At 47.2% G+C, this 26,422-nt stretch overlaps 1 protein-coding gene across 1 annotated transcript in view; it reads left to right on the top strand.

Moving 5' to 3' along the window:
* The first annotated feature begins 747 nt into the window (after positions 1 to 747).
* Positions 748 to 26,422, top strand: part of SPRED2 (sprouty related EVH1 domain containing 2) — a 60,552-nt gene continuing 34,877 nt past the window's right edge. The window contains exon 1 of the mRNA XM_050315137.1: positions 748 to 910. Coding sequence (XP_050171094.1) covers positions 864 to 910 — 47 coding nt within the window. The 5' untranslated portion in view covers positions 748 to 863. The remainder of the gene's footprint in view (positions 911 to 26,422) is intronic.

Raw genomic sequence — 26,422 nt, 5'->3', positions numbered from 1 at the left:
CCAGGACTCGCTGGGTCGGGCTGCGCAGAGCTCAGCGGGGCCGGGGGAGGCTGAACCGGGCGAGCCGAGCAGGGTCGGACAGACCCGCAGCCTGCCGGGCCCATCCCATCCCACCCCATCGCACCCCACCCCACCCGGGCCCGGCCGCGGGAGGCGCTGGCGGCGGGCGGGGCGCGGGGGCTGCGGCGGGCGCGGGGGCGGCGCCTGCGGGCGGGGGCGAGCGCGGCGGGACCGCACCCGGGCGCTGCGCTGCGCCGCGGGGGCTCGGGCTGGGCCGGGCGGCGCCACCGCCGCCCGCGTCTCCTCCTTCCACCGCCGCCGCCGCTGCGGCTCCGTCCCCTCCCTCCCTCCTGCCCTCCTCCCGGGTCCGGCGCTGCCCTGCTCCGCTGCGCCGGCGGCCGCGGCAGCGCCGCCGCCGCTTCCTGCCGGGGCTCCCCTGCCCCTCCCTCCTCCCTTCCCGCTCCGCCGCCCCCGCGGCGCCCCGCCATGGCGTGAGCGCGGCCATGGGGCTGGCCCGGCGCCGCCGCCTGCCCCCGGGCGCTGCGCCGCTCCCCGGCCTGACCCCGCGCCGCCGCCGCCGTCGCCGCGCCCTGCCGCGCCCCCGCGGCGCGCTGACCGCCGCCTCGCCTCCTCCTCCTCCTCCGCCCCCGGCCGCCGCCGCCCGGCGACGAGCGCGGCCGTAGCCCCCTTCCCTTCCCTTCTCCTCCCTCCTCCTCCTCCTCCTCCTCCCCGCAGCCGCCCGCGCTCCCGCGCCGTCGGGCCCGGCGCGGCCGCCAGCCCCGGCCCGCCGCGGCGCGGCCTCCCTCGCCATGTGAAGCGCCGGGGAAGATGCGGAGGCGCAGCCCGGCCGCCCGCGGCGAGGGATGAGCCTAGACGGGGAGAAGATGACCGAGGAAGCCTACCCTGACGAGTGAGCGGGGCCGCGGGCGGGCGGGCGGAGGGGGCTCTGGCCGGGAGGGCACCTTGCTGCCCCGGCGGGAAGCGGTGCCGGGGGTCGCTCACCCCCCCCCTCGGACAGACGGACCGGGAGCGGGCGGACAGAGGGACGGCGGGCACGCGCGTACGTGTGCGCGCCGCCCGCCCGCGCATCCGCCATTTCGCGTCTCCCCGGGCCGTGCCTCATTTGCATACGGCCCTTCATTCATAAAAACCCCGGGAGGGCGGCGCGGGCTCCGGGGCACCGCGGGAGGGGGCCCTGCGCCGCCGCTCCCCGCCCCGGCCCAGGGGCTCGGGGCGCCCGGGCGGGGGCGGCGGAAGCGGCGGGGAAGGGAGGAAAGGGGGGGAGCGCTGAGCGCCCCTGCCCTGCGGCCCCCGGGTCTGTGGGTGTTGAAGAACGGGGGTTTCTGGGACGCGGAGCTTGAGGCGGGGAGCGTGGGGGGGGACACACGACGTCGCGGGTCCCCGCCCCGGCCGCCGCCGTTTTGTGAATAGGAGGGCGGCCGCCGCCGCCGTCACATGACGCCGCATTCATAAACCCGGTCACCGGCGGCCTCCCCATTCACCGGCACCCCCCGCCCCGCCGCACCCCCGGCGGGATGCGGGTACCCATCCCCGCTCCCGCCGCCTCCCCGCGGATAAACCCCCCCCTACCACCACCACTAAACCCCCCCACGAGAGGCCGCGCCGAGGCTTTCAAAATGCCTGACGGTGCCCTTTTCCTTTTTTTTTTTTTTTTTAATGTTTTCTTCCCCAAAAATAAAACCCAAGGCTATTGCGGGGGGAAGGCAGGAAGGGCTTTTTCACGCCGCGCTGGCCCAAGGGCTGTTCCTGGCTATCTCCTTCGGGGTTTTGACAGTCAAGAGGAATGACTCACTGGCGTGCAGGACTGGGTTGGTGCCAAGCGCCATAGGATGTACCGTGCTTTAAAATGACTCCTCGCAGGGCTTATAAAGCAGCGTCAAAATTGTGCAACTTTTTGGCTCGTTTGGAGCCTGAGAAAATATCATAATTGGTGGCATGTGCCACACTTGCACCTTCGTCCCGGTTAACTTATTTTAGGGCGATTTGCTGGGAAACATGAGTGGCGAAGGAAATGGCTTCTGCCTGCAACGTGCTGAGAGGGATTGTTATTTTGGCAGTTCTTAATGAAGAGACTATAAATACGTGTTTATATGTAGCTTCTGAAATTGTGGTTATTTTGAAGTTGGTAAGGTTCTTGCAATGAATAAGAAAAAGTCGAATTTCTCTTGCATGGATTGTCATGACCTAACAGGCTGGAAAAATGTGGCCAACTCATTTCCAATAAAAATCTGCCAGTTCTACGTTTGGGCTTTATTTTTTTCGTTGTTTAATTTTGCAAATTGGACAAGAGGAGGGGAAGGGGGTCCCTGTCTCTGGGTTTGAGAACACAGAGCCAAAACTAACCCAGTTCAGTAGACAAAATTGTAACACTCAGCCAGCCTTCATCTTGTGGCAAGATACTGCTCCAGATGTGTTTTCCTGCAGGGCTTGGTGTGGAGGTGAGTGTTGGTGTAAAACACCGAGCACTTGGCTCTGATGGTTGGTTGGGGTTTTCTTCCCTTAATTGTAGGCTGCAGTTTGTTTTGGAGTGAATTCTTCTTCCACGTGCCACTGTGCTGCCATGCTGATGGAGGCTTCAGCTGATGGGTTTCGTGTGTGTCCCTCCCTGGGCTGGGGAGGGAAGCTCTCGGGTCACACCACCTCTTGTGGGGTCACCAATCAACCCAACAACGTTGTGCTTCAGTCGCTGGGAGATGGGGATTGCTGGTGGCCATGGGGAGCTGGTACCCAACCCATTCCCAGGCCACCAATAGCCTTTTTATTGGGGTCTGGATGTGGTGGCTTTCAGGATAAATGATGCCTCATGGTCCTTACCCCGAGTGGCTCTTTTGCAGGCCGTGGTTGGGCTTGTCGGAGTTTAGTCCAGGCCTTTGCCTTGCAGGGCACAGCGAGGTGTTTTAGGTAAGCCATGGTTTCCTCTCTAAGCTCCTCACTTCCAGCCTTGCATTGATTGATAGCGTCGCTGAAGCCGGTGACTCATGGGTTGTTTTTTCATTTCAGTGGTGGGTGAAGTGATTTGATTTTTTTTTTTTCTCCAATATATATGGTGTTAAAAGAAATAAGGACAGGCTCTCCTGATAAGTTTTCTCAAGCTGTCAGAACAATGGTAGTATAGCGTGCTATTTGCCCTAGATATCTGGCTTTAATTTGCATAGCTATTCTTGTTTCACGGAGTGCACTGCGAGCAAATGTTAACAGCCAGATTACAAAAAAAAAAAAAAGACCACTGTCAGGACGCCTTTTAAAATAACCCTCTTAAAGTAAATAATAAGGGGGTCTCCCCCATTCTGTTACCTTTTTTTTTTTTTTTAAATACAATTTCTTGAGAACAGCTAGACAAGATTTTGAGGTTTGAGACAATTTATAAAACCGAGGAGAGAAAAAAAATAGGGCTTAGGATGCTGCTGTAAACTCATCGGTCCCTTCACGACTGCACCATTTCAGATCGATAGTTAGAGGTCAGTTCGTCATTGCAAAGCGAGCGCCTCGTTCTGCATCTCAGCCTTAATTTCTGCTTCCCTCCTTTCCCCCCCGCACACAGTGCAGGGTGGGGGGGAAAGTGGGGACGCCTGGTAATAAATTGGAGGCACGAAGCTGCAACGGTGGGAGAACTTCGGGGAGCGCTGCCTCTGTATCCAGGCGCTGGGCAGCTGCCCACTGCAAGCGGTGACCCTCTCCAAAACCACCAGCTCCCGGCTGGGCTGCCGATGTCTTTCCGTAGGAGGATGGGGCCGAACCCTTATAGTGACTCGGTTATGGCCGGAGGCTGCCGCCTGCTCGTTCCGATGCATGGTTCCAAGAAAGTCACAGGAAGTAATTAAATGGAAAAGGTCAGAGAACGAGGAAGTGTTGGTCCGCAGCCTCTCGCTGCCTGGGATGGAGCCGCGATGCCCTGCCCGAGCCCGTGTCCCCGGAGCGTCCCCGCTCCTCGGAACGCGCGCTTGATTTATTCCAGCGGGCTCGGAGCGCGCCTGCCAAGTGTTTGCAAGTGGGACTGGTCCCCCGGAGGCTTTTAACGAACTGGGTTAAGTGGGATATGTATAGGGCTGCTGTGGTGTTGTCCGGGACAGCAGAATGTGGCGTGAGATCACACCGATGCGTTTTTCCCAGTCTAGGGAAAGAAAATTAAACTTAAGTCTCATTTGTTCTTTCGCTGGTCCCCAAACCCCGCTTCCCTCCACCGCTGAGCAGAGACCAGAGATGCTTGTCTGAATACTGAGTCTATCAATATTGCAGCTTGCCCTTTATGCTGAAAACAATTTATTTCCTTCCCACCCCCCCTTCATTTTCGCTGTGTTTTTGCCTGGTGATTTTTCTGTAGGTATCAAAGGCAGCTCATTCAGCCAAATTATTTTGCTGCAAGTTTCAGCCAGGGAGGAAGGCATGGGACGCGCTGCGTGTCATGACATTATTGCTCGCAAATAGGACAGGAAATGAAGGATTGCCAAAATGTAACTGTTTATTTCTTGGCCTGAAAACATGCCTGTTTAAGATATGACATGTAAGTAGCTGCTTTGTTCAGTCACTGGGAGAAGTTGCTGTTTATTAGGGAATAATAGCTCTGTTGGATGAAAAAAGCTGGGGGGGTAGGGGGGAGGGAAGAAGGGATTTACCCTTTCTACTCTTTCTCCTTCTGTCTTGGAAATGCTTTAAAAAGAAATTGTAGGTGGAAGATACATGGAGAGGGTATTTTGTCGGACAACTGGAAGGGAAACCTGGGGGAAGAGGGTTGCCACAAGCAGGAGGGAGATGGATTTTGAATTTCTCAGCACATTATTAGTCCACACTGTGGCCCTGGGCAGCCCTTGGATAACCCCGATTCTGCATTGAGGAGGAGAAACCTAAACAACCCAGCTTTGGGCCAAAAAGTGAGGTTTTTTTCAGTGCAACTCCCCTCATCCAGAAGTGCTTTGGGATGCTGGTGGTGGGATAGTGTTGGAGCACAGCACAGATGCCGCACCAGCAATGGGATCCTCTTTGACCTGTTTTTGCAGCCTGTTTTTTATCTCGCCAGGGCACACCCTGGAGCGTGGGTTAAAAGGTAGGTTTTATCTGCCTGTTAATTAAATCCCGAGGCTGCAAACAAAAGTAAGTTGTGTGGCAAGGCTCACTCTCAACATGGGCTTGGTTTGCTGTTAGCTGGATTTAAACCACAAAATCGTTTCCTGTCGGCCACCAAATTGCAGGGAGATGATGGTAGTTGTCCTCCTTCTTCCTGGACCAGGCTGGAAAATAGGAGCTCAGGAATGAGACACAGCTATTTGTTTCAAGCCCTCCTGTTTCCTTCCTACACACTGGCATGCTTGAGGAATCGATAAATTCAATTTTCTGCCCTCCAGCAGAATGACCATAGGAACTACTTCCTAAAACAAATTCATTGAAAAATGTGAGGTTTTTGTTTTTCTTTTTTTCCCCACCCTTTTTTTTTAGCAGCAGAAGGTGATCTTTCTTGCAAGAGCTGTGCAGGGGTGGAGAGGGCACGGAGATCAGTGAAACTAAAAGTACAGCTCTGGAGAGTGTTTTTGATATATGCCCTGTTTGCATTGTGGAGCGTTTGATTTTTGGAGGACCTACACTTCTAAAGCAGTGCAGAAATTTAAAAAGAAGAAAACTGAAAAAGGTCAGTTGACTAAAAAAAGGCACAAATAGACTGCAGAGTTGATTGACAGCAGATGCAAGCCGCAGCAGTCCCCATTTCTGTGGGCTACCAAAAGCAAGCGAGAAGCTGTGTTTGCATAAACCCCAGCACTGGAAAGAGAGGTCTGCTCCAAGCCTGGCAGCAAGCAGAGCAGGACAGCATCTCCCAGCCTTGCTTGCACTGACCATTTCTTTGTACCTTAGCCATGGATAAACTCAGCTGATGGTTTCTAATGCTTTCTTTTTTTTTTTTTTTGTTTCTTTTCTTACCTATTGGTTTTCTGCCAAGATCTTGTGAGCTTTCCTTCCTTCCCGTTTCTCTACCCACGTCCACCCCCTTTCCTTGTCAAATTTCCTTTAATCATTTATTTTTTTGGTGCTTGCTCAGTACTGAAAACCTGACCCTCTCAAGCTGCAGAGAAATGCAGCTGTCTGCCTTATTGATGCCTTCCCTCTGCATCTAATCCTCACCTTTCGTTTTGCATCAGCTTTTCAGAGCAAAGGTTGGGTTTGCCCAGGTATTTTCTCATGCTTTAGTTCCTCACAAGGCAAACCATCTTCTTGGCCCCCTCTACTCGGTGGACTGTGCGTGCTGGCTGGAAGGATGGAGTCAGGATGAAGGACAGGCCCTGCTAAGGTAGCAAGAACAGCAAAGTAGTGCCCAAATACTGCACTTCTGCCCACTGGCACAGCTGGTTTTGGGGGGTGGGGGGTTGTCATATATGTGTGACCATCAGTGTTGGTACCCAAAAATACAGCAGTGTTCCCTACCTTGTTTGTCTACTCCAGCTGAATACCAAAGAATCATTGGGTGGGCAGGTGGACATCATCCTAAAGTCCAGAGTGTGTCTTTGCTGCATTTCATTTTCTGTCTCCATTTCTATTCCCTAAGCTCTTGGGGGGTGTTTTTTGCCTCTTGCATATTTTATTTCAATTCCTTGCTCTTGTCTGGAAGCAGGACTTCTCTTGCTGCAGCCAGACCCTCCTGGCAGTGTTTTCTCTTCACATCAAGAGAAGGTGATCACAGTAACATGCCCCATATGTAGCCATTGGAGTGAAATACTGTCTGCCCCATGCAGTAGATGCTTCACCTTAAAATAAGGTGTGTTTTATCAAAAGCAGGATTACAAAGTCTGCTTTCAAGGCTGTTGGAGACGTTCTGCCAACAACCGGCAGGTTCTACCTGTTGCAGTAGTTTTAAGTGAGATTTAACCCAAATTACTGTTTTGGTCTCCAGCCTGCTTGTTCTTAGGCTCTTTAAATACCTTTATTCTTTGACTTTCTCTGCTTGCAACTCACTTCAAGGACTATGTTTTGGGTTTTTGTTATGTTTCTACTCCCCCCCCACCCCCCTCCTTTGTTCTCAACTCCTACGTGTGCTGTAATCGGAGGAGAGATCTTGAGTCTATCAGCTGAGTATTGCTGATGGCTATTCCAGCTAGGAAGGAAACTTCTTACTGGCAAGAGTTGGGAGGAGGGGTTACAGGGCTTTCTAACAACATAAGTTGATTTCCCCATCTGTGGTGTGTTCAAAAACAGTGGGATTCCAGAGTTGCCCAAAATGTTTGGACTTTGACAGCGGTGCCTGGCAAGGAGAGAAGCTTTTCATGACCTGAAGACTGACGTGATGATGGAACTTATTCCTTGCTAGCTAGTTCTTTGTGTCCCAGGTACTACAGAAATTAGGTCAAAGGCAAGCCAGAAGTGTCTTCAGTGAACTGCCTAAACAATAAATAGATGTTTTTTATTTGGGTGTGTATCAAATGGGCTTTTAAAAGTAACATTAGAACTTGTTACCTGCGTACATCTCTTCCTAAGAACAAAAAGCGTGTGTGTGTCTTGTTGAGAGCAACCACTTCCCCCCACCTTTTTTTAATAGGAAAGTTGAGTTGGTGGCTGTTCCACCTCTGCTGCTGCTCTCTGCCAGACTGGCGCTGATGGCGCTGGGAGATGTGTTGTAAAACCTGATAGCGCCTTTTGATCCCGCGTATGGGAAACACATCTCTCTGCTTGTAAGGACCTGCGCTGCTGTGCAAGGACAGGAGCATGTTCTGCACATGCACTCGAGTCCCAGGGAGATCTGGAAACACTTAGGTTGGGAGGTTTTTAACTGCATTATACATACATCCTGTTTGGATAGTCCCATTACTTCTTTTCTTGCTGGTTAAAAGTGGGTCTGTGGACCGGGCAGCTTCTCCCCCTGTGCTGTACATTAAAATGTTGAGCATTACTTGCCTGTTCGTTGAGTAGTTGGGAGCAAGATTAGTTTCTATTGCAGTATCTGAAGGCATTTGCACAGCAGAGTTTCAAAACGCTGCGGGAAATCGCAAAGCTCCTTCCCTAAACACCGGAGCCTGTTGCAGCACCACTATTTCGCCTACCAGCTCCTTCCTGGTCCTTCCCTCACCTGCGGAAAGACAAGATTTCTTAAATGATGTGGTTTTATAGGAGTTAAGTCCATGCTTAGGATTAGTTGATGCCACTAGCAGCAATTAGCATCTGAGCTGAAGCATATCTGCATGTTGTGGTTTTTTTTCTTTCCTGTTTGAGTCTTCTGGACCATTTATACTTTTTATTTACTTCTTAATTCAGATGCTGGTGGTGGAAAGCATTTTCTGGGGGCAGGGACTTGAGCTGACATACACATAGCCTTGTGTATATCTGTTTATAGGTGGCGTGTTCCTCCCTTCAGGTATTGGCAGCGCTCATTTTTCTGCCACTGTAGCGACTCCTCATCTGTAGCACCTTGAGCAGGTCCCCATGGTGAGTGGGATGCTGCCCAAAAACATACCCATCATGTTCACCCCCCAGGCTGAAGGCAGAGAGCTCAGCTCACCTCCGCTCGCTGCATTTCTTCCACTGACATGTCCAAACACTCCCGCCTGGGTTTCCAAGTGCTTGGAAGGCATGCTGGCTGTTTACCTGGTTTTATGAGTGGAAAGGTATGCCCCCGAGCTGATAGAAGGTTACTAACTAATGCTTCAAGTTGCAGCATATAGGGAAGCGTGTGCTTTGCCTCAAGCTGGGACAAAACGAGGCAAGGGGCGGGTGAATTGCTGGGATCGTGCCTTGGAAGCGAGCGGCATTGTGGGCTGGAATGCCAGGAAGGTCCCACTGGGACAGTTGTCCGTGGGACCTTTGTAAAACCTTGAGGACTGAGAAGAGAAAAAGTATCCAGGTGTTAATACTGGAGAGCTCCTTCTTTCGTCTTGCAGTAATCCAAGGGATGCCATAAAGAGCTGCTGGAAGGCATCAGCAGAGCTGGCGAGTGCGTTCAGCCGCTGCTGCAGGGATCTGGCTCTGGGGCTGTGATTATTTACAAACTGTCTGGTTCTTAAAAGTTATGTAGAGATCTGAAAGTATCACCTGAGCTAATTTAAAGCAGGCTTGTAGTTTTTCAAGTGTGTAGCTTAGTTTTTTGTGCAGTTACTTACTTTGGTTCGATTTATTTGAGTGATTGCTGTAACACTTGGGTCTTTGCATTTCTCCCTGATTTGTCTGTACTGTGCAGATGAGGGTGTGAGATCAGATGTCCAGTGGCTCAGTGGGGTGATGAATGCCCAATTTGGCCTTAAATGCCCCGTGCAGTGGGTGCTGATCATGCCGACTAGAGAAATTCACCCTCCTCTGCTGCCAGGTTGGCTATTGAAGAGCTGCATGGGAGAGCACGTTGCTGAAAGTGGGAGCTAGACCTACCTTCTACCATCTTCTCCACAATTTCAGCAATGCTGCTACCTTATGTGATCACATTTTGTAAAACCCGAGGTGCCTGATTCCTTAGCGTTAATTTTTTTATTATTATTTTTCTTTAATTTTTAAACTTTTATTAAAACCCCTGCTTGCCTTGGTGGTGAGGGAGAGCCAGGATAGACACCCCTGCTAGACCTCAGTGGAAATCTCTGTATTTCAGGAGCTTGTTATGCTCCATGTATTTAAAGTGTGTGCATATAAATTACACTGATACTTCAGCAGTATGCTGCCTTTTCTTTTTTTTTTTAAATACTAGTGAAATTACAGCGAAAACTTTATCGCTGGAAATTTATAGTGCTGCCAACATAATTCATCCTTGACTGAAACTTGGCATGGGAGGTGTTAAGCTGGTTGCAGCCCATCATTGCTTTACATGTTGTTACTGGATGTGTGCAGTTTGGTGGCTGTGAAGATGAAAAGGTTAGGAAATTGTACAGAACTTTATAAAATAGTAATTGTTATACCTGCATTGTTTAAGTGACCTCATATTTTTAAAAAGGCACCTGGTGTTTAGCTGAATTAGAGGAAGAACTTAATGAAGAGCTTACTTTCTCTGTTTAAAAGCAAGAAGTAAAATGATGCAGTACAATTGAACCACTAGAGGTGCTTAAGAGAAAAAAATTACTTTTTTTTTTTGCTGTGAAAGTATTTGGCATTTTGGTATAGTAATACTTCATGAGAGTGTGTTGAATGGCTGGAAGGTTATTAAGCAGTGCTGGAGATGAGCTTCTGCTTGTTGTCTGAAGGAAGTGAAATACAGAGAGTTGACTGGGTTGGTGAAAAACAATAAATAAAATAAAATAATTAAAGGAGGAGTGATAGGAGAGGGGCAGGCTGGTGCAGAGATGAGCTGGAGGCTTACGGAGAGCACGGTCTCACAAATGCAATGAGGAAGTTCTAGAAATACCCTTTATAAACACTGCATCCTGCAGGAAGAACCTTAAAGCCCAAATAAACCATTTCCCCTTGTGCCTATGTATACATAAACACCACTGGTTTTGAAGATCTTATCAGGTCAGTGATGTGCCTTTTTACAGTGGTTCCTAAAACAAGTTATATGATAAATGTCAGCCCTTTTTTTTTGTTTGTTTTTTGAGCTGTTCATCAGGTTTGTTTGTTAGTCATTAAAGTCTTGCCCTTCCTCAGAAGTCCTAAACCTTCCCAGGTCAGTCTGTCTGGATAAGTGACCATTTTTGGTTAAAATCCTTCCAAATGCAGAGTTGTGTGGATGGGCAGGGTCAGGAGGAAGGTGGAGGATTTTATCTGTTCGACTTGATGCCTGCGTGGAGGAGGATGATCTTCCCCCACTTAAAAGTTAGGATTTTAAGTATGTGGTATGTGCAGAAATGATTAAGAGACAGCACATAAATGGGAGCCAGAAATACACTTATTTTGATGACTTGGATTGAACTCCAAAAGAGTTTGTTGGTCCTGGGATTGCATTTGCCATCTTTGCATGATGTCGGGCTGGATAATGTTAAAATATGTGTGCAGTGATGTTTTTACCCAACCCCTCTCCTGTGCTTGAACAGTAAAAATCTTCTTGCTTGTCTCCAAGATTTATTATTAGGTCCCAAAAATGCTCATGTGCCCAGAGGCCAAGATCTAGCCAGGGTCTCCCAGTTTGTGGGTGTGGAGATAGTGGTTGGTGTTCTGTTGACCTCAGTTGTACTGATCCTCCCCCAGCGAGCGGTCGAGGAGCCCTTTAAAATCACAGCCTGTGAATGAAAAAAATTATGGCTTAACAAAGTCTGCCACCAACCATTCATTTAGTTTGGTTCTGCATGCACGCCTTTAAACAAGATTCCTGAAATAAATTTCCAGGGCATGCAAAAAATCAACCACCACCACCCCCTTCATTCCAAAGCCCTCTAAGCAACAAAAAACCCCCATCTGAGGTGTTTTTATCTTGAATACGAGGGTTTGGCTGTGGACCACTGAGATTCTATAGTCCTCAGTGCCTCTGCATTCATGTACTCTATATTTTCTTGTTCAGGAAGGCTCTAAGTGAACTGTAAACTGGGTTAATTTGTTGATAAAATTCGCTGTTCTGTACAAAAGTCATGAAAAAATACATCTAGCAGCTTTGTTGCTGGTGGGGGTGTTTTGGTGGTTGGGTTTTTTTTTTTTCCTCCTTCCCTTTGCTGTATCTCTAAGGAAGCGTGGGCTACCTTTATCAGAGTATTGGTGGAATAGCTTCCCCAACCTTTCATAAGGTCAAATAAAAAAACAAACAGCCCTCCTTATGGGAAGGAAGGGATGGGGAAAGAAGGGTGTTTGTGTACACTTTCCCATTCATGTTTTAAAAAGAAAATATATAAACTTCTGGAGTCGGTGCCATGCGATTGTAGGAGCTGAGAGTTGGAAGCCTAATTTGCTTTCTCCGTGCTGACTTAGAAGAAAACCAAAGGGGAATAGCAGTGAGCAGGAGAGCACTTAGTGCTTTGGGTTTGCCTCTGTTGGCCAGATGCTCTCCACGTTCTGCAGTGATTAAAGCAATAAAATCACAAGGTGCTTTTCTGAATCAGTTCTCTTTGGATTACAGGTGTATCTAATGTTTCTATGTTGATTTTGGGGTATGATGATACAGGGGAAAATATGTCCTCTGTTTCAGCACTTAAATTTCAATACTAGACTGTTTCCCTCTTCTGCTGCAGGAATGGGAAGAATAATTTTTCCTAAGACTGTTTACTGGGTTGTGGTTCTACATGAGTCTGGTACCTTCCTGAAAATAAATACTCAACTGCAAGTAGGACTTGCCTGTATATGTTTTAAGGAAAGGGGTGCTCTGATTTCTTGAGGTATAAGTGTTAGAGGTGGGACTGAAAATGAGCATCCCTGGTTGGACCTTGATCATTTGCCTTGGATCACAGGCAGTGAGCCCTGGCTATACCTACTCGTGGTATGGATATCTAAAGCAGCGGAGTGCTGCCTTTGTCCAGTATTAAAGCAACCCCTGCCCTGTAAGCAAGGGTGGGAAAACCCAGCTGCTTGGGGAGAGGCGTCTGGATCTGTTGTCTCTGACCAGTCGTCTGAGGAGCAGTTGGAGACAATATATAACATATGCTGTTTGTTGTGATTAATGCTATAAAGGGCTCATTATTGGACTTCCAGGGATCTAGCTGAAAGCTGCTGCTGGTGGTTGTAGGGAACATGCCTGTGCCTGGAAGAGTTTGTCTCTTCAGATGGTCAGCATTAACTGGCCTTCAGCTGAGAACTGAGCGTCAAAGACAGATCCTTCACATCCTTTAGTCTTTTTATGAAAGGGACAGTCCAAATCTTAGCATGCATTAAAAAATGCTTGGTAAATAGCTACCAACATTACTTTTGAGTGTGCCTAGCACTAGATTTTTTTTTTTTTCTGCAGTGTATGTTGAAGTAAACATCTCTGCATGTAGTGAGAGCAGTGGGGAGAGAAGGCAAGGATAGGATGGCAGAGAAATTTATCTTAATTGGTTATAGGTCAGCAGAAAAACCACATTTTTTGTACTGGTTCAATCCAGTTTATGGTTTTATTAACTACTGTGATGTGAATGGGGGCCAGTTGGGTCACCCCTTGCAACAGGGGGCACAGGAAGGTGGTGACTGTATTTTTCTCAGACCAGGAGAAGTGAATCTTCTTCCTGTCTGCAGATGGTGCCTTCCAGTATCAGATGTGATGAGTCTTCCTTGACTCATCATTCAGAGGTGCATTCCTTACCAGACACAGAGCACCTGGCTTTTTTCTTTGCCTGTTAAGCCTTGACACGTCTTCCTTTTTGGATTCTGCAGGGTGCAGATGCCCAGCAGTGTGGCAGTTGGCTTCTACCTCAACTGCTAATTCAAACCTGCAATGCCTTGAGTTCATCCTCATCGCCTTGCTTGCGTGATGTCATCCAGATGCACAATAGCAGTGCATCTTCAGGTGACTCCAGAGGTACAACACCACTACCAGTTCTGTGCATTTCTTTGGCAGTACTGAGTTGCTGTGGTGTTTCCAAAGGAAAGGCAACTCTGCTTTCTTCCATGAAGTGGTGGGGAGCAGAAGGTCACACTGAACCCCTGTTTACAGAATGGTGCAAGAGAGAGGGGTACTTGGGGTTTTTGCAAGTTCTTTAATTAAAGAAGGCTATCAAAAATACCCAACCACTCTTTTAAGCTCCTCGTTTCCTTAGGTGGATGAAATAAACGTTCAGCCCCTTTCCTCTGCTTCTGCATATGACTTTTGTCAGGGAGAAACTTCTGCAGGTCCCTGAGCTTCTGAGTAAAACCGACTCCTCATGGCAGAAAAGGGAAACTCCTTGAGAGAGCACTCTCCAGTGTCAAAATGCCCCGCATAAAAGCACGTTTGTACACTTTGTTACACGAAGGAATTCCTGGCTGTACCCAGCCTTAAGTAAATAGCCAGGGAGAGGCAAGTGAAGCATGACGGATGGCTGCGGTTGGCAAGGAGGGACGTGCAGCGTGGAAGTCCACAGTGCAGAGCAAACAATGCAGGGAGCCGTGCTGTGTTTCACAGAAGTGGTGTTGTGTTAGGAGAAAACTCTCTGGTGCCTAAAGCTCTGCCCAAGATCTCTTGCAACAACTACAGAAAATGCGGAAAAGTTTGCGGGGGTTTCGGTTTGGTTTGGTTTGGTTTTGGTTCTTTTTTAATTCAGAGGTGAATTTTCCTGTTATGTCGTGCATTTCGAGACAGTTGAAAGCTATAAGTCTTCATCAATGAAAGGAAGTAACCCACTAGGGTGTTTTGCTGATTTGATGTTCAGCTTCAAATTCTGGACAGCAGAACACTTGAAAAGTTTATGATCTTTTTCCCAAGGATGTATTATATAAGGTCCAGGAAAAGTCCTATGTGTAGATTGCCAGAGATGTCCTTACAGCTCCCTAAGTTGATGACATGGCAGAGTAGGGTTTTTCCTTGCATGGCTTCAGTGGAATCATCCTTGGTTGAGCACCTGTTTCAGGCATCTCTTGCTGCGTCATTCTTAAAGGGGATTTAGAAACTCCTTTGACAGCAAAGGTAAATTTTTAAAACCCAGAGAAAATGTGCAACTGGAGAGAGGGGAAAGTGTGGCTCGTCAGAAGGTGCTGCGTTGCAGGGAACATGAATGAGTTTCTTCACTTAATTGAATAAAGAAAAGTTGAAAGGATTGGGCTTGTTCACATCTTGTACATGTTCTTGCTGTTTGATGTTTAACTTATTCTGAAAACTTAAATATGGCCTTTATAAACTTATAAAGACCATAAATACGGGGAAGGAAATACCTAAAAGGCTAGAACCCAGTCCTTCTATTCTTTTTATTTTGGAACGTTTTAAATGCAGCAAGTTTCTTTTGTGACACTGTAGCTTCGTCATTCATGATCTAATTAAAATGTTAAATACACTAACCTCTTCTGTGCTTCAGAAAGATACTTGCTTCTGTGTGTGGCAACTTCCATCTGCAGGATGGCCTTAGTTTTGTCAAGAGTGCCTTGTTGGTAGCTCCAAGGCTTTGGTAGCTCCAAGGCTTGTGCAGGCTTGTGTAGCACAGCAGACTTGGCTTATGTTGTCCATGGTTGTGCCTCTAGTTTTGTCAACACTTTTTGGCATTTAGCTCTCCTCTGCATTATGGATCGTGCATGTGTTAGTCTGCTTGTGTCATGGAGCAGGACTGTGGCAGAGTGGATTTTCATTTTATTTTCGTTTCTTTACCTCGGCACTGTGCTGAACGTGTTATTCCTTTTGGCTCAAATTAAACCTTGTCCCCGCCCCACAATGCACTCCCACCCTTGGACTTCCACTACACGAGGCATGAGAGACATGCACATGAGCAGACCATAGTTTGGCACAAAGTTTCAATTAACTATTAAGTGTTTTAGCCTGGGATGCGATCTAATTAAGCATGAAGAGCGTGCTTGCCCCAGGTGAATAGAAAGCCTGCCCGAACAAGCACTGTGGCACCGAGCAAGAATTACTCCCTATCAAAGGAAAAACTTAATTTTATCCCTACAAATCTCAGTGGGATATGGAGCACTTTCAGCAGCCCGTGGATGCAGGTTATTGCCTTGCCAGCTGTTAGCAGGTTGAAGTTAATAAAACCAGCTTTTTGGAAATGGTGTGAGCACCGCTGTGCTCAGCAGAGCCATCCCTGCCCATTTCTCAGCAGGGTTTCAGGAAAGCAAGTGAGGAGCCACATCGAACTTGCAGTGCTTGGTAGAGGGTCACAGGGAAGTCCCAAGCGCTGTCCAGTAGTGGGATTTTTGAAATAGTCCCTGTACCATCCTCCATCCCGGCAACACCTGGTCATTATAGGCGTGATGGGCATCTGGGGTCCCTGGCACCAGAACCCAACCTTCCCCTTGCTACCTTGGTTGGCAGGAGAGTCCACAGTGTGTAAGTGCCATCAAGATTTTTGAAGCTGCTTGACTTTATTATTATTTTTTTATTTTTGGTGTCATTGGCGTGCAAGTACCCATGGACCTCCAGCACTGGTGGATTTACTGGATAAGGCAAAAAACACCCCAGCCAGGGCTGTGCAAAGCCAAGAAACCATGAGATGTCCCAGAAGAAGAAATGTCCGATACTTTCAGCCTTAGCTGCCTTACAACCGTCCTGGGCCCCATGTGTTCTGTCACCAGGGCTGCCAAAGCTTGAAAGCCTGCTTTGGACAAGGCAGCCAGCATTTTAGTTTGCTTTTGTCTTACTTCATGCTATTTTTATGTGCTTTGAAGACAGGGACTTGAAGACCCAGTCTGTGACTTGTGAAAGTATCTCTTGGGTATTGGCAGATGAGAGATGTTATCTCTTGGGGATTGGCTCTCACCTGATGATCTACCTGAATGGCAGGAGTCAAAGTTTGGTATTTTTGTGGAAGTACTGCCCAGGTATTTTCGGCAGCTCATTCCTTCGTCTTCGTCTAGAGCAAAGAAGAGGTGAAGCCAGATCATCTGGGTGTCATTTCAAAGTTGAAATGACATTTCTGTGTGGCATTTCAGAGTGCAAAGCTTAGGGAGCCTTGGTGAGCACTGTATACAGTTCCACCTCAAATGCTTAATTGGCAAGAGAGGCATAAACTTTAACAGTCTCGATAGTGATTTCCTAGAAGCTGGTGCTCAAGGGCTCTGTCTCTGTGTTATTATTATTATTATTCCAATTTCTCCTTGTAACTGACGTGCGATGTTTAATTACCAATACCAGTAGTTAACACGAGGAGCTCCAAGGTGGTGTAGAACATTTGGTCTCATAAAACCCTGGTACATTAGGACACACGAGAGACAAAACCAAAAGATAGCAAAGGCAGCAGGTGGTCTGTTGAATGTGCAGCAGCTCATTAAAGGATTTTAATGGAAAGTATCCCGTGGAAAGGGAATATGAATTGGCAGAAGGCAGGTACTCACTATTGACCATAATGTCATGGTTCTGCTTGATACAAAACCAGAAGACATGTGGCTTGGTATATTCTGTGTCAAACAAAAAGTAAATGCTTAATATTTGATCTGATATATAGATACTTATATATTTGTACAAATGTTCCATGAAGTAAACATACAAATAGCATCTACATCTTCGTTCCAGTTGTGGTAGAGGTCAAATCCAAGTGGAAAGCTGATTGTACTTGTCTTTTTTTAATGTAGATCATTTCCCCCCTGATAGTTAACTAACATCCGCTAACTAACATGGAAATTTAATTATATTCCCCAAACTACAAATGCCCTAGTTCAAAGGGATCACTTTCAGTGGACAAAAATAATTCAACTATAAATGGTACTAAAGAGTGAAATGAAGAGGACGTATTAGGAGAATAAATACTTAAGCCTTTCTTTCGGGTTAAGTTAAACTTATTTTCTGCATTGTTGGCTTTTCGTGCTCTGGGAATTCTGCAGGCAGATGTGAGCTTCATTCTGCTTTTAGGTTGGCACTCAGTACATGTGTGTAGCATTGGCTTCAGTGGGAATTATCTAAATTTCTTTTAGGCTGTTGCAGGGAAAAGGTGGAGAAGATGCTTCAAAAAGATCCTGTCTCCTACACTCCCCGCCTCCTTTAACAGCAGGAGACCCCTAGGCAGTGCTGTGCCTCAGCCTGACTCACTGGAAATAACTTAGGTATAAGACATGAGTGGCAAAACCCTTCATTTCCAACAAGGACTACCTTAATATTATTAGAGCAAATATACCAAAATACATATCTGGAGGGAGCACCCAGTCCTCTGGCTGTGGGGGAGAAATGCAACAGCAAAATAACTCGATTTATTGGCGTCACGGACAGAACACCGTCCATGCAACAACTTGTAATGACTTTAGATGAGGTGAAAACTGAATAACAATGCTGATTAGGGTCTGTAATGTGCAGGATGGCTTCTCCATCCAACAGCTCTGGGGACCTGGGTGAGGAAACTCTGTGCAGCTGCTTTTGTATAGAGAATAGTGTGACCTGCAGATGGAGGCTTTTGCTGGTATCTTAAGCTTCAGAAAAACAAATATTCCCTCAAAATAACATAAAAAAAATAAACTTCCACTTCTTCCTGTTTTTATAGTTCGTTATTTCCTCAGTGTCATGGTTTTGTCTCCAGTACTGTAGATTGTTAATCTTTAGAGGATCAGGACCTTCATAGAAGTATTTCCTGTACATGTTTATCTGTCTTTTTAACAAATTAGTATCTACTTGTTCTCTTCTGAATTTTCCTGCAAATAATAGGAAACCCTCCCCTCACTAATAAGACTTTTTTTGCTAGAAAAAATATCTTGATGAATCACTACCAAGGGTTAAAGTACCTTTTTTATGACATAGTTGATGGCATCCTTTAGGACATCTGCAAGTAGCACCGAATTGCAGAGGTCACTGTCTTTGTGTTGGTTTTGGCGAAGCATTGTTTCAGCTAGACTTCATTTACTTGGTTTTGAGTGCATCTGGAGGTCTCCTGTCCAAGTGTGAGCTGGACTCCTGGAAGGGGGATGCCGCTGCATCTGGGCTTTCTCTTGAGACCACAGATTTCCACCTAATTTGTTAGCAAGGTTGAGTGTTAGTCAACAAAGAAGTGCCCATTTTCTACGCCCAGCTCTTGTGTTGCGTTGTCACAATGGGATGGAGGCAATCTTTTCAGCCACTACACTACTAACTTTGGTTACTGTTAGCTTATCTCAGCACAGTTTTTAAATATATGCGTTAAATGTGCGCATGTAAATGTATTTCTCCTAAAACGTGTGTTGGATGAGGACCGAACTCCCAAATCCTCCATGGACTCGTTACAGCCAAGGCACATCTGGACAGGGTGAAGACGGGAGAAGATTTCTCCCATCTCAGAACTGATGGTATGCATCATACATGCATTTCCAAGGGAGAGCACTGGATTTGGATGAGTAACCGGCTTTCCCCCTCAGCTCTCTATTTCGAATGGAGCTGTCATCATCCGACTCCGTCACTGAATCCGTCGGAGCTGGGCCTGTAACTCACTGCTTGTTCTGGCACTGCCTTGGATTTCCGTGGTGGGATGCACTGGATTGCGTTGATATCCCAGAGCATCTTCACAACCTTGGCCTGGTAGCTCCCAGGGCTGTCCCTGCAGTGGAGGAAAGCACAGTTTGGGCACCAGCCTCCTCGTGGTGCTAACATTAATAAAAAGGCATCCCTGGATGAAGGAGCATCTTGCAGGTCCTTGCCCCACCTTGCAGATTAATATTGGAGATACCACTTGATCTGCCTCAGAGAGTCTTGGATGAGGGGGTTTGTTTAGACATCTTGTCAACTTGTGATTTCCCATCATGGTGAGAACTGTTTAGCAGAGCTTGTATTCATCTTGCTTTTGGGCAGTGCGTGCATATGTCTCTCCCTTAGGAGGCCGAAAAGCTGCAAAGCCATCACTCTTTTCTCTGAGCATTAATTTCTAGTGCAAAAGAAGGCCTTGCAGGGCAGTCTTGACATGTCAGTCTTTCACTACCGTCTTGTCTGGGAGCCAAAACATCACAGTGGAGTGCTGGGTGAGGAGCTGCCCTCCCTCTGCATGAATGCAGCAGAGACCCATCTCAAGACCAAGGCTCTTCCTTGCTATAATTTCTCTTTCTGCAAGATATTAGTGAACGTAGTGGCAGAGGCAGGCAAATCCTAAGCAAGGAAGTCAAACTTAGAACTGGATCAAACTGCCTTGAGGAAAAAGAAAACCAAGTTTGTATAATGGGGCATCAAAGGGTAAGCGTGCATCTCCTGTCAATTTTGTGACCTTGGTAAATAGGAATTAAAACCGTAGTTAAATCTGAGTTTAAGGGGAGAAGAAAAAAAAAGGAAGCCATTTTGGATTGAGATAAACACTTGTGGTTTCATTATCATGTGCTGAACATGCGTGGAGTGGTTGTAACAGAGCTTGAGACAAAAAAAAACCAGTGGAAAGTTAGGGAAAAAAAATCAGGGTGTATCTTCTTCTTCCCTTGTAGATACTACTGTAATAATTTGTTGGAATTGTGCAATGTATGGTATAGATGGGGCTTTGCACAAAGAGAAAAGGTAAATGCTTTCTTCTCACAGATCTTCCACAAGGAGATAATGTTACTTTTCTTCAGTATTCATTTTTTTGATCTTTTTAAACAATATTGTGGCTCAATAAATTAGTAGACTTGCATAAGCTCTCGCTTAGCATTTTTTTTGGCCTTGTGTGGGGCACTGATGTTATGGTATTCCAGGAGATTTGAGATGGCAGCTCCCAGCTGATACTGAGTGCACCAAAAACCCATCAGGGTACAGGATGAGGAGCTCCTTCACCATCTTTGGTGCTACAAGGAAAGACCCTGGAAGGCTTCAGCCTCCTTCAGGTGCCAGAGGACTCCAGCTGTCGCTATACTGAACCTTTTTGGAAGGAATTGGTGTGAGAACACGAACGTGCAGCGTGTTGAATAACTCATCCTCACCTGCCAGAATGAGAATACGGGATGACCCCCAGGTGATCCCCCTGGACTGACTTCTCTGCAAGCGAAATGCCTCTTGCCAGTGATACAACCGGCAGGCACTTTGCACCACCGCATCTTTTAGCATTTAGATCGCAGGAAATCCGAGCTGTTAAATGCATGTGACACTGTTGTGACCGGGCAGAGGACGGTGGTAGGAGGAGAGAGGCGCAGGCACGCAACTACCAGCATCTTGAGGAAGTGCTTGTTTGTTTGTCCTTTTTTTTTTTCCTTTTTTTTTTCCCCAAAGCCCTCCAGCTTTCCAAGGGAAGCGACGGCGGAGATGTAAACAGGAAGGCTGTGGCTGCAGGGAGAACAAAGTAGAGGTTAGGAGAAGCACACAGTTGGCCAGAGGAAACCAAAGGTATTGGTGCTGCCTGCTAGAGGACTTAATAAAATCACAGAACTAGGAAATAGAATCGTAGAACCATAGAATGGTTTGGGTTGCAAGGAACCTTAAAGCTTAACCTAGTTCCAAAGCCCCTCCCATGGGCAGGGACACTTTCTACTAAACCAGGTTGCTCGAAGTCCCATCCAGCATGACCTTGGACACTTCCACGTATTGTGGCATCCACATCTTCTCTTAGCAACGTGTGCCAGTGCCTCACCACTCTCTTGAGTAAGAATTTATTCCTAATGTCTAATCTAAACCTGCCCTCATTCATCTTTAAACCCACTCCCTCTTGTCCTATCACTGCATGCCCTTGTAAAAAGTAGTTAATGCTGAATGTCCTGATCCAGGGCAGGCATGGTGAAGCTTGCAGTGCTCCATACAGGAGGGGAAGCCTGCCTGGTGTTGTTTTCTGTGCTCTGACGGAAGCAGACTGAGAGGATCACTCTCATATATGAGCAGTAATTCCCACACTACTAAAAATGAAAGTAGAATCATAAGCGTTAACCATCATCCTTTAAGTCCAAAAAGTAGCAGATCGTTCCCAAGAGCACTGGAAAGAGCTGGACAAGGTACATTTTAAGAGCAAGATAGTGTTTTACTAACACTGACAGGAGAAGCAGAGTGATCCTGGAAATTTAAGCTGGTTAGCTCAAGTCAGGCCCCAGCAAAACAGGGAGCTGGCTGACAGGAGGTGCAGTCAGCATCAGATTGAGAGGAGTACGAGCTTGGAACTGGTCAGCATGGTTCTGTGGGAGTTTTCAGTGAATTTAGAAATGTAGGTGGATAAAGGTTATTGTATCGTGGTCCTTTCTTCTTCGTCTGCTTTTGCAGGTGCTTCTGGCACGGAGTATGGAGTCCTGGCATGGGAGCTTTGCAAATGAAATAACCAGCCCTCAAAGAGCAGTAAAGATGATTGGCAATCTAGAAGGAAGAAACTGGAGAAGACAAGAAACTGGATCTATGTTGTCTAGGATGTGCATAATTAGTCTGAGAATACTTGCATGGTAAAAAAGAAAAGGAGAAAGCAAAGATGCAGTGGTTAAAAGATTCCCACATAAAGTACTTCGACTTTGAGCTAAGTATTAAAGTGCAAAAAAGGGGAGTAGGAAGGCCTTGTTATCTCAGTTTTTTTAATCAGTTTTCTATCAGGAAAATGAAAGTTTGCAGTGTGCCCTGCGATGATTGAGTCCATGTCACACAAGTAAAGCAAAGTACAGGGTTAGATTTCCTGGAGTGTATTACAGCTGTTTGTCCAGGTATCAATTAGGAGCCATGGAGGAAGGGTTTAATTAGAAGAAAAGCACATGAGGCTTTTCCGGCACAGAGGAGCTCAATGCATGTCATTTGTGTAACCTCTTTTCTGGTCATGGATGTTTATTTGGAGTCGAGTAAGACGCTCTGAGCGCTCTCCTTTGATCTCTGTGCAGGAAAATTAAATCCATATGGCCTCCACCCGGAGCCTCTCTGTGTCCTGGCTGGAAATACCATCTATGCTGGGGTCATTTTTTTGGTGTCATCCATATGTACAAAGGTCCATTCATCCGTGAGAGTGACGTGGAAAATAGAGAAAACATGGATAATGATACGTAGGGAGGAGCATTTTGGTGCTCCCAGAGTGTTCAGCAGCCTCAAGCACATCATAAAGTGTTTGAGTCCTTCCTGAGGATCTACTTTTGTGCCCTTTCTCCTATTTTTGCCATACTTCCTGCTCTTCCCTGCAACACAATTCTTAATGAACGCTGTATTCAAGACAGCTTTGTGGGCAACAAGGACAGCATGAGTGCAGTGGGTGTCTCTGAAGTGCTGGGCATAAAGCTACACTGACCATGTCTGTAAAATCTTTTGTTTGGGTTTGTTGGGGGGAGGGGATTTGGTGGTTGTTTTGTTTTATTGTGGTATTTTAGTTAAAAATGGAGAAAAGCCATCTTCTTCACCTCTCACAAGGTACAGTAAGCAATGTATAGGCAATATTCTGTAGATAATCTCGAATGCTACACCTGAGATAGGTTGCCTGGTGTTCCTAGATGATGAGGCATGACAAGTTTGTGTCCCCCATACAGACTTGGTGCTGCAGGTACTCAGAAGCCTTAACACTGCTTATGTGCTGAATTATGTGCTGAAACATCCTTTTACCAGGATCACAAGCTGTCAGGCTTGGTCCCATGCACCGTGTTAATGTTGTGCTGCAGAAGGTCAGCCCATTAGTGTGACTGGCATTAACAAGGTGGCTGGATTTCTTTCTCCTCACCGTAAGTAATCCAGCAGCCTCAGTGAAAACGGGCTCCTCTCACTCCAGCCACAGTCTCAGCTCTTTGAACCGTGCTTGCAGTTGGCAGGCGGGCAGCAAAAGGCAGATCCACCACCTTGTTGGCTCTCCAGCTGCAGTGTTTGCTTTGGATTTCTAATAGCAAAACCCCGTAGCAGCGTGCACCTCGCTGGGAAATGGGGGAAATGTTTGTGTGTTGGCACAGCCCCTCGCCAGTCCAAGGTAGGAATCGCAGGAAAGCTTTAGAGGGTATTTCACTGTAGCACTGAGCTAGTAGGGATGGGTGTGCAATCTACTGGACGTGCTAGTATTTGAAGGGGAAAACAATGATTATTATTATGATTATTATAATAATTAAAGGAAAAAGTGCAGCAGCATTGCCAACACTGGAACTGAGGTTTGCTACCTTAGACTTAAGGTTAAAGAACATGTGCAAAGGTTAAAGAACATCAGAACCCAACCAGTGATTCGGTTGATGCTGATCCGGTGACTTGCTACCTACTTCCTTTCGGAGAAAACCCTTGAGAGCAGGGCTTGAAGCCACCTGAATGAAGTGGGGGTTCTTCTTCTTGACCGATGCAACAGCTTCTCAGTGTAGACGGGGGCTGAGGGCTTTATTTGCATTGCTGTGGATTGAGCACGCTGTAACATTTGTAGCAGAGAGCTTTTCTCTGTCTTGCATTTTCACATGCGGAGTGTTTCTCCTGACCCTGGGCAGACCAGCAAACAGGCAGCTTTGCAGAGAATACCCAGGTCATGGATCAACCCAGCCCTGTGAGCTGAGAGCTGCCCCGTGGCAGCTGTGAGACCGTGTTCCCTGGTACAGTGTGATGGCTTTTCCATGTAATGTGTAATGTTGGAATCGTGTTTGTTACGCTGCTTCTCCATGAAAACCTTCTGATGGTCCTGAGTCTCTCTGTGTGCTGAGCCTTGAGTTTCTAGGAGGACCAGTGGAAGGATGGTCTAAGGAGCAGTAGAAAGGCGAGAAAACGGGGAAGCTTTGGGGAGATGTAACCACTCAAGATTATTGTTTCAAAAACATGATTACAACACAGCGTATTCAGAGATAGTTTTGTCTTAACACAGGGAGGTTAATTTCATCTTCTGTCCCTTGGGAGAAAAGCTTTAGAAACTGGACTTGCAGCAAAAAGTGCCAGGCAGCTTTTTTTCATTTTTTTCTGGCTGATGTTGCCTTGGACTTGTGTGCTGAGTTCCTGCTGGAGACAGCCGAGAACAGAGCTGATGGCTGCTGCTTCAAGCATTGGATGGTAGAAGCAGGGCTGCTGCAGAGCCTGAAGAGGAATGTGAGGCAGCAAATTTTAGTAAAACTGGATAGGATTAGAAGTGGACTGGGGATGTGCAATTAAAACTTTAAAAAAAACCCAAAACACATCTTCTTAATTGCTTGCATAGCATGGTACTCTGACTAAAGAGCTACCCATCGGCTGAAAATGCACCACTACCAACACAGTACTCTTTGCCCATTCAATTAAAGACCCTTTTATGTTCTATGTTGAAATACAGTAAATGCAGCTGTCACTTGATACCACTATAACAAACTTAACATGCTGCCTGTTGCCTTCAGCATGGCTTTGGAGTGTAGCTTGATTCTACTGTCATGGCAAAATCCAGCCAAGCTGCAGATAGGTGCCTGTAGCTGCACCTGCACCTGTGCTCGCTGGGTGCTGGAGAGGAGCAGTGAATAAATGCTGGTGACTCTGAATGTCATAGAATCATAAAATAGTTTGGAATGGAAGGGACCTTTAAAGGCTGTCTAGTCCAGCCCCCTCAGGTGTCAGCATCCTCTGTGCAGCCCAGTGTCTATGCACTGAAGCTGGGTTCAAGCCTTGTTGGTCTCAAGCTCAGCATTTCTGTGGTCCAAGGCTGAAGTTTTCAAGAGCATGTGTGGGTTTAGGTTATTACGTCTCCGAAGTGGGAATGCATCTTTCCTAAAGGGTGTTTTCAGGCACTCACCCTTCTCCATCTTGGGGGAAAAGTAATTTCTGCTCCAAATGAGGAGTAAAACAGATTGGATTTAAGGAAAGCAGAAGCAGCTGAGCCTGGAAACACTTAAGTTAGCTTTCTTCTCCGCTTCTGCCTAATCATCAGCATAGATTAGTTCAGAAACTGGACAAGTATTTTTAGAAGCTGCTTTCAGAGTCCCAGTGTCACAATTTTTATTCTTGTCATTGGTGCCGAAGCAGCTCTTGAGCAACATTTCTGCTCTAATGAGAGGGTGTTTAGGGATGATCATATAACTTGGGGGGGGGGACATACACAACACATTAGCTGAGCTCTGAGGAGTTCCAGCAGTTAGGAAAGTTAGGAAAGTTTTTGAGGAGCAAGGCAGCACTTTGAGACCAGCTGTCCAAAGTGAAACTCATGTCTCAAGATGTTGGTGTGTTGGCACTTCAGTAGCGTGGGCTGCCTGCAAAGGTATGGTACACCAGGATCTATAGGGTGATGCTTAGAAATACCAACTTGTTGCAGGCTGGAAATATTTAAAATCCCATTAAAACTTGCCATGGGTACAGACACCTTGGGAGGCTGAGCACTTCCTCTAGGCCTGTTGAGGTGTTTGGACCCTTGGTCCCAGCGCTGCGTTAGCAGCTTTGGGGGAATTAAAGTGCTGACAGATATGGCACCTGCGTTCAACTTTGGACCTGTTTGTAGTCCTGGGCGAGGGGGTGCCGCGCCTGCTGGGCCGGTGCAACCTCTGGGCAGCACATTTGCCCCGTCAGCTGCTGCTGAACGCCCCCGTTACGGGTTTATGGGGGTTGTATCATAATCATTTTATTTTTTTTCCAGCCTATAACCGGGGTGGGGAAGCGAGGATCTTTGGTCGATGCGTGCGCTTGTGCTCTCCGAGCAGGGAGGATATTGCGAATGAGTAATGGCCCGGCTGGGGCTGTAATGTGCAGAATACCTCTGGGATGACTCACCCGGTACAATGCAGCACATCCCTCAAGGAGACTGAATCACGAATGGGGGGAAGCCGCTTCCTCGCCCGGCAGCAGCCAGCTGGGACGCTGGGACGTGGGGTAGCCAGTGCCATGGGAGGCTGGCAGTGGCAATGATGGTAAAACGGAGCAAAGAGGGTGTAAAATGTAGAGGAAATGGCATCCCCCAGCAGGTAAGTGTGTGCTCTACCTGGATATAGTTCAGTGCTTTTTTTTCTCTTGGGGATTTTTTTCCTCCGCCTTCCCCCATCTGCCCCCACAGCCCTTCTGAATGTTGTCTAAATCAGCACATGATTTATCAGTGAATATGTAAGGTTTCTTCTGTGAAACACTGCCTTTCATTTTTGGTTACATATCTTTTTCTTTTTTTTTTTTTTCAGAAGTAATGGTTTAGCATGCGCCCTCTCTTAGATACTGAGAGGAAAATAGATGCTCCCTGGGAAGCTACTTCCCTTGATGTCCCTCTCTATGGACACTTGACAAAGTAGGAGATTTAAAGAGAGG

This window comes from Myiozetetes cayanensis, unplaced genomic scaffold (assembly GCF_022539395.1).
Source record: "Myiozetetes cayanensis isolate MyiCay16 unplaced genomic scaffold, myiCay2020 scf2-11, whole genome shotgun sequence".
NCBI classification, from domain to species: Eukaryota; Metazoa; Chordata; class Aves; order Passeriformes; family Tyrannidae; genus Myiozetetes; species Myiozetetes cayanensis.
The sequence above is the reverse complement of the archived record's forward strand: the minus strand, read 5'-3'. Positions and strand labels throughout refer to the sequence as shown.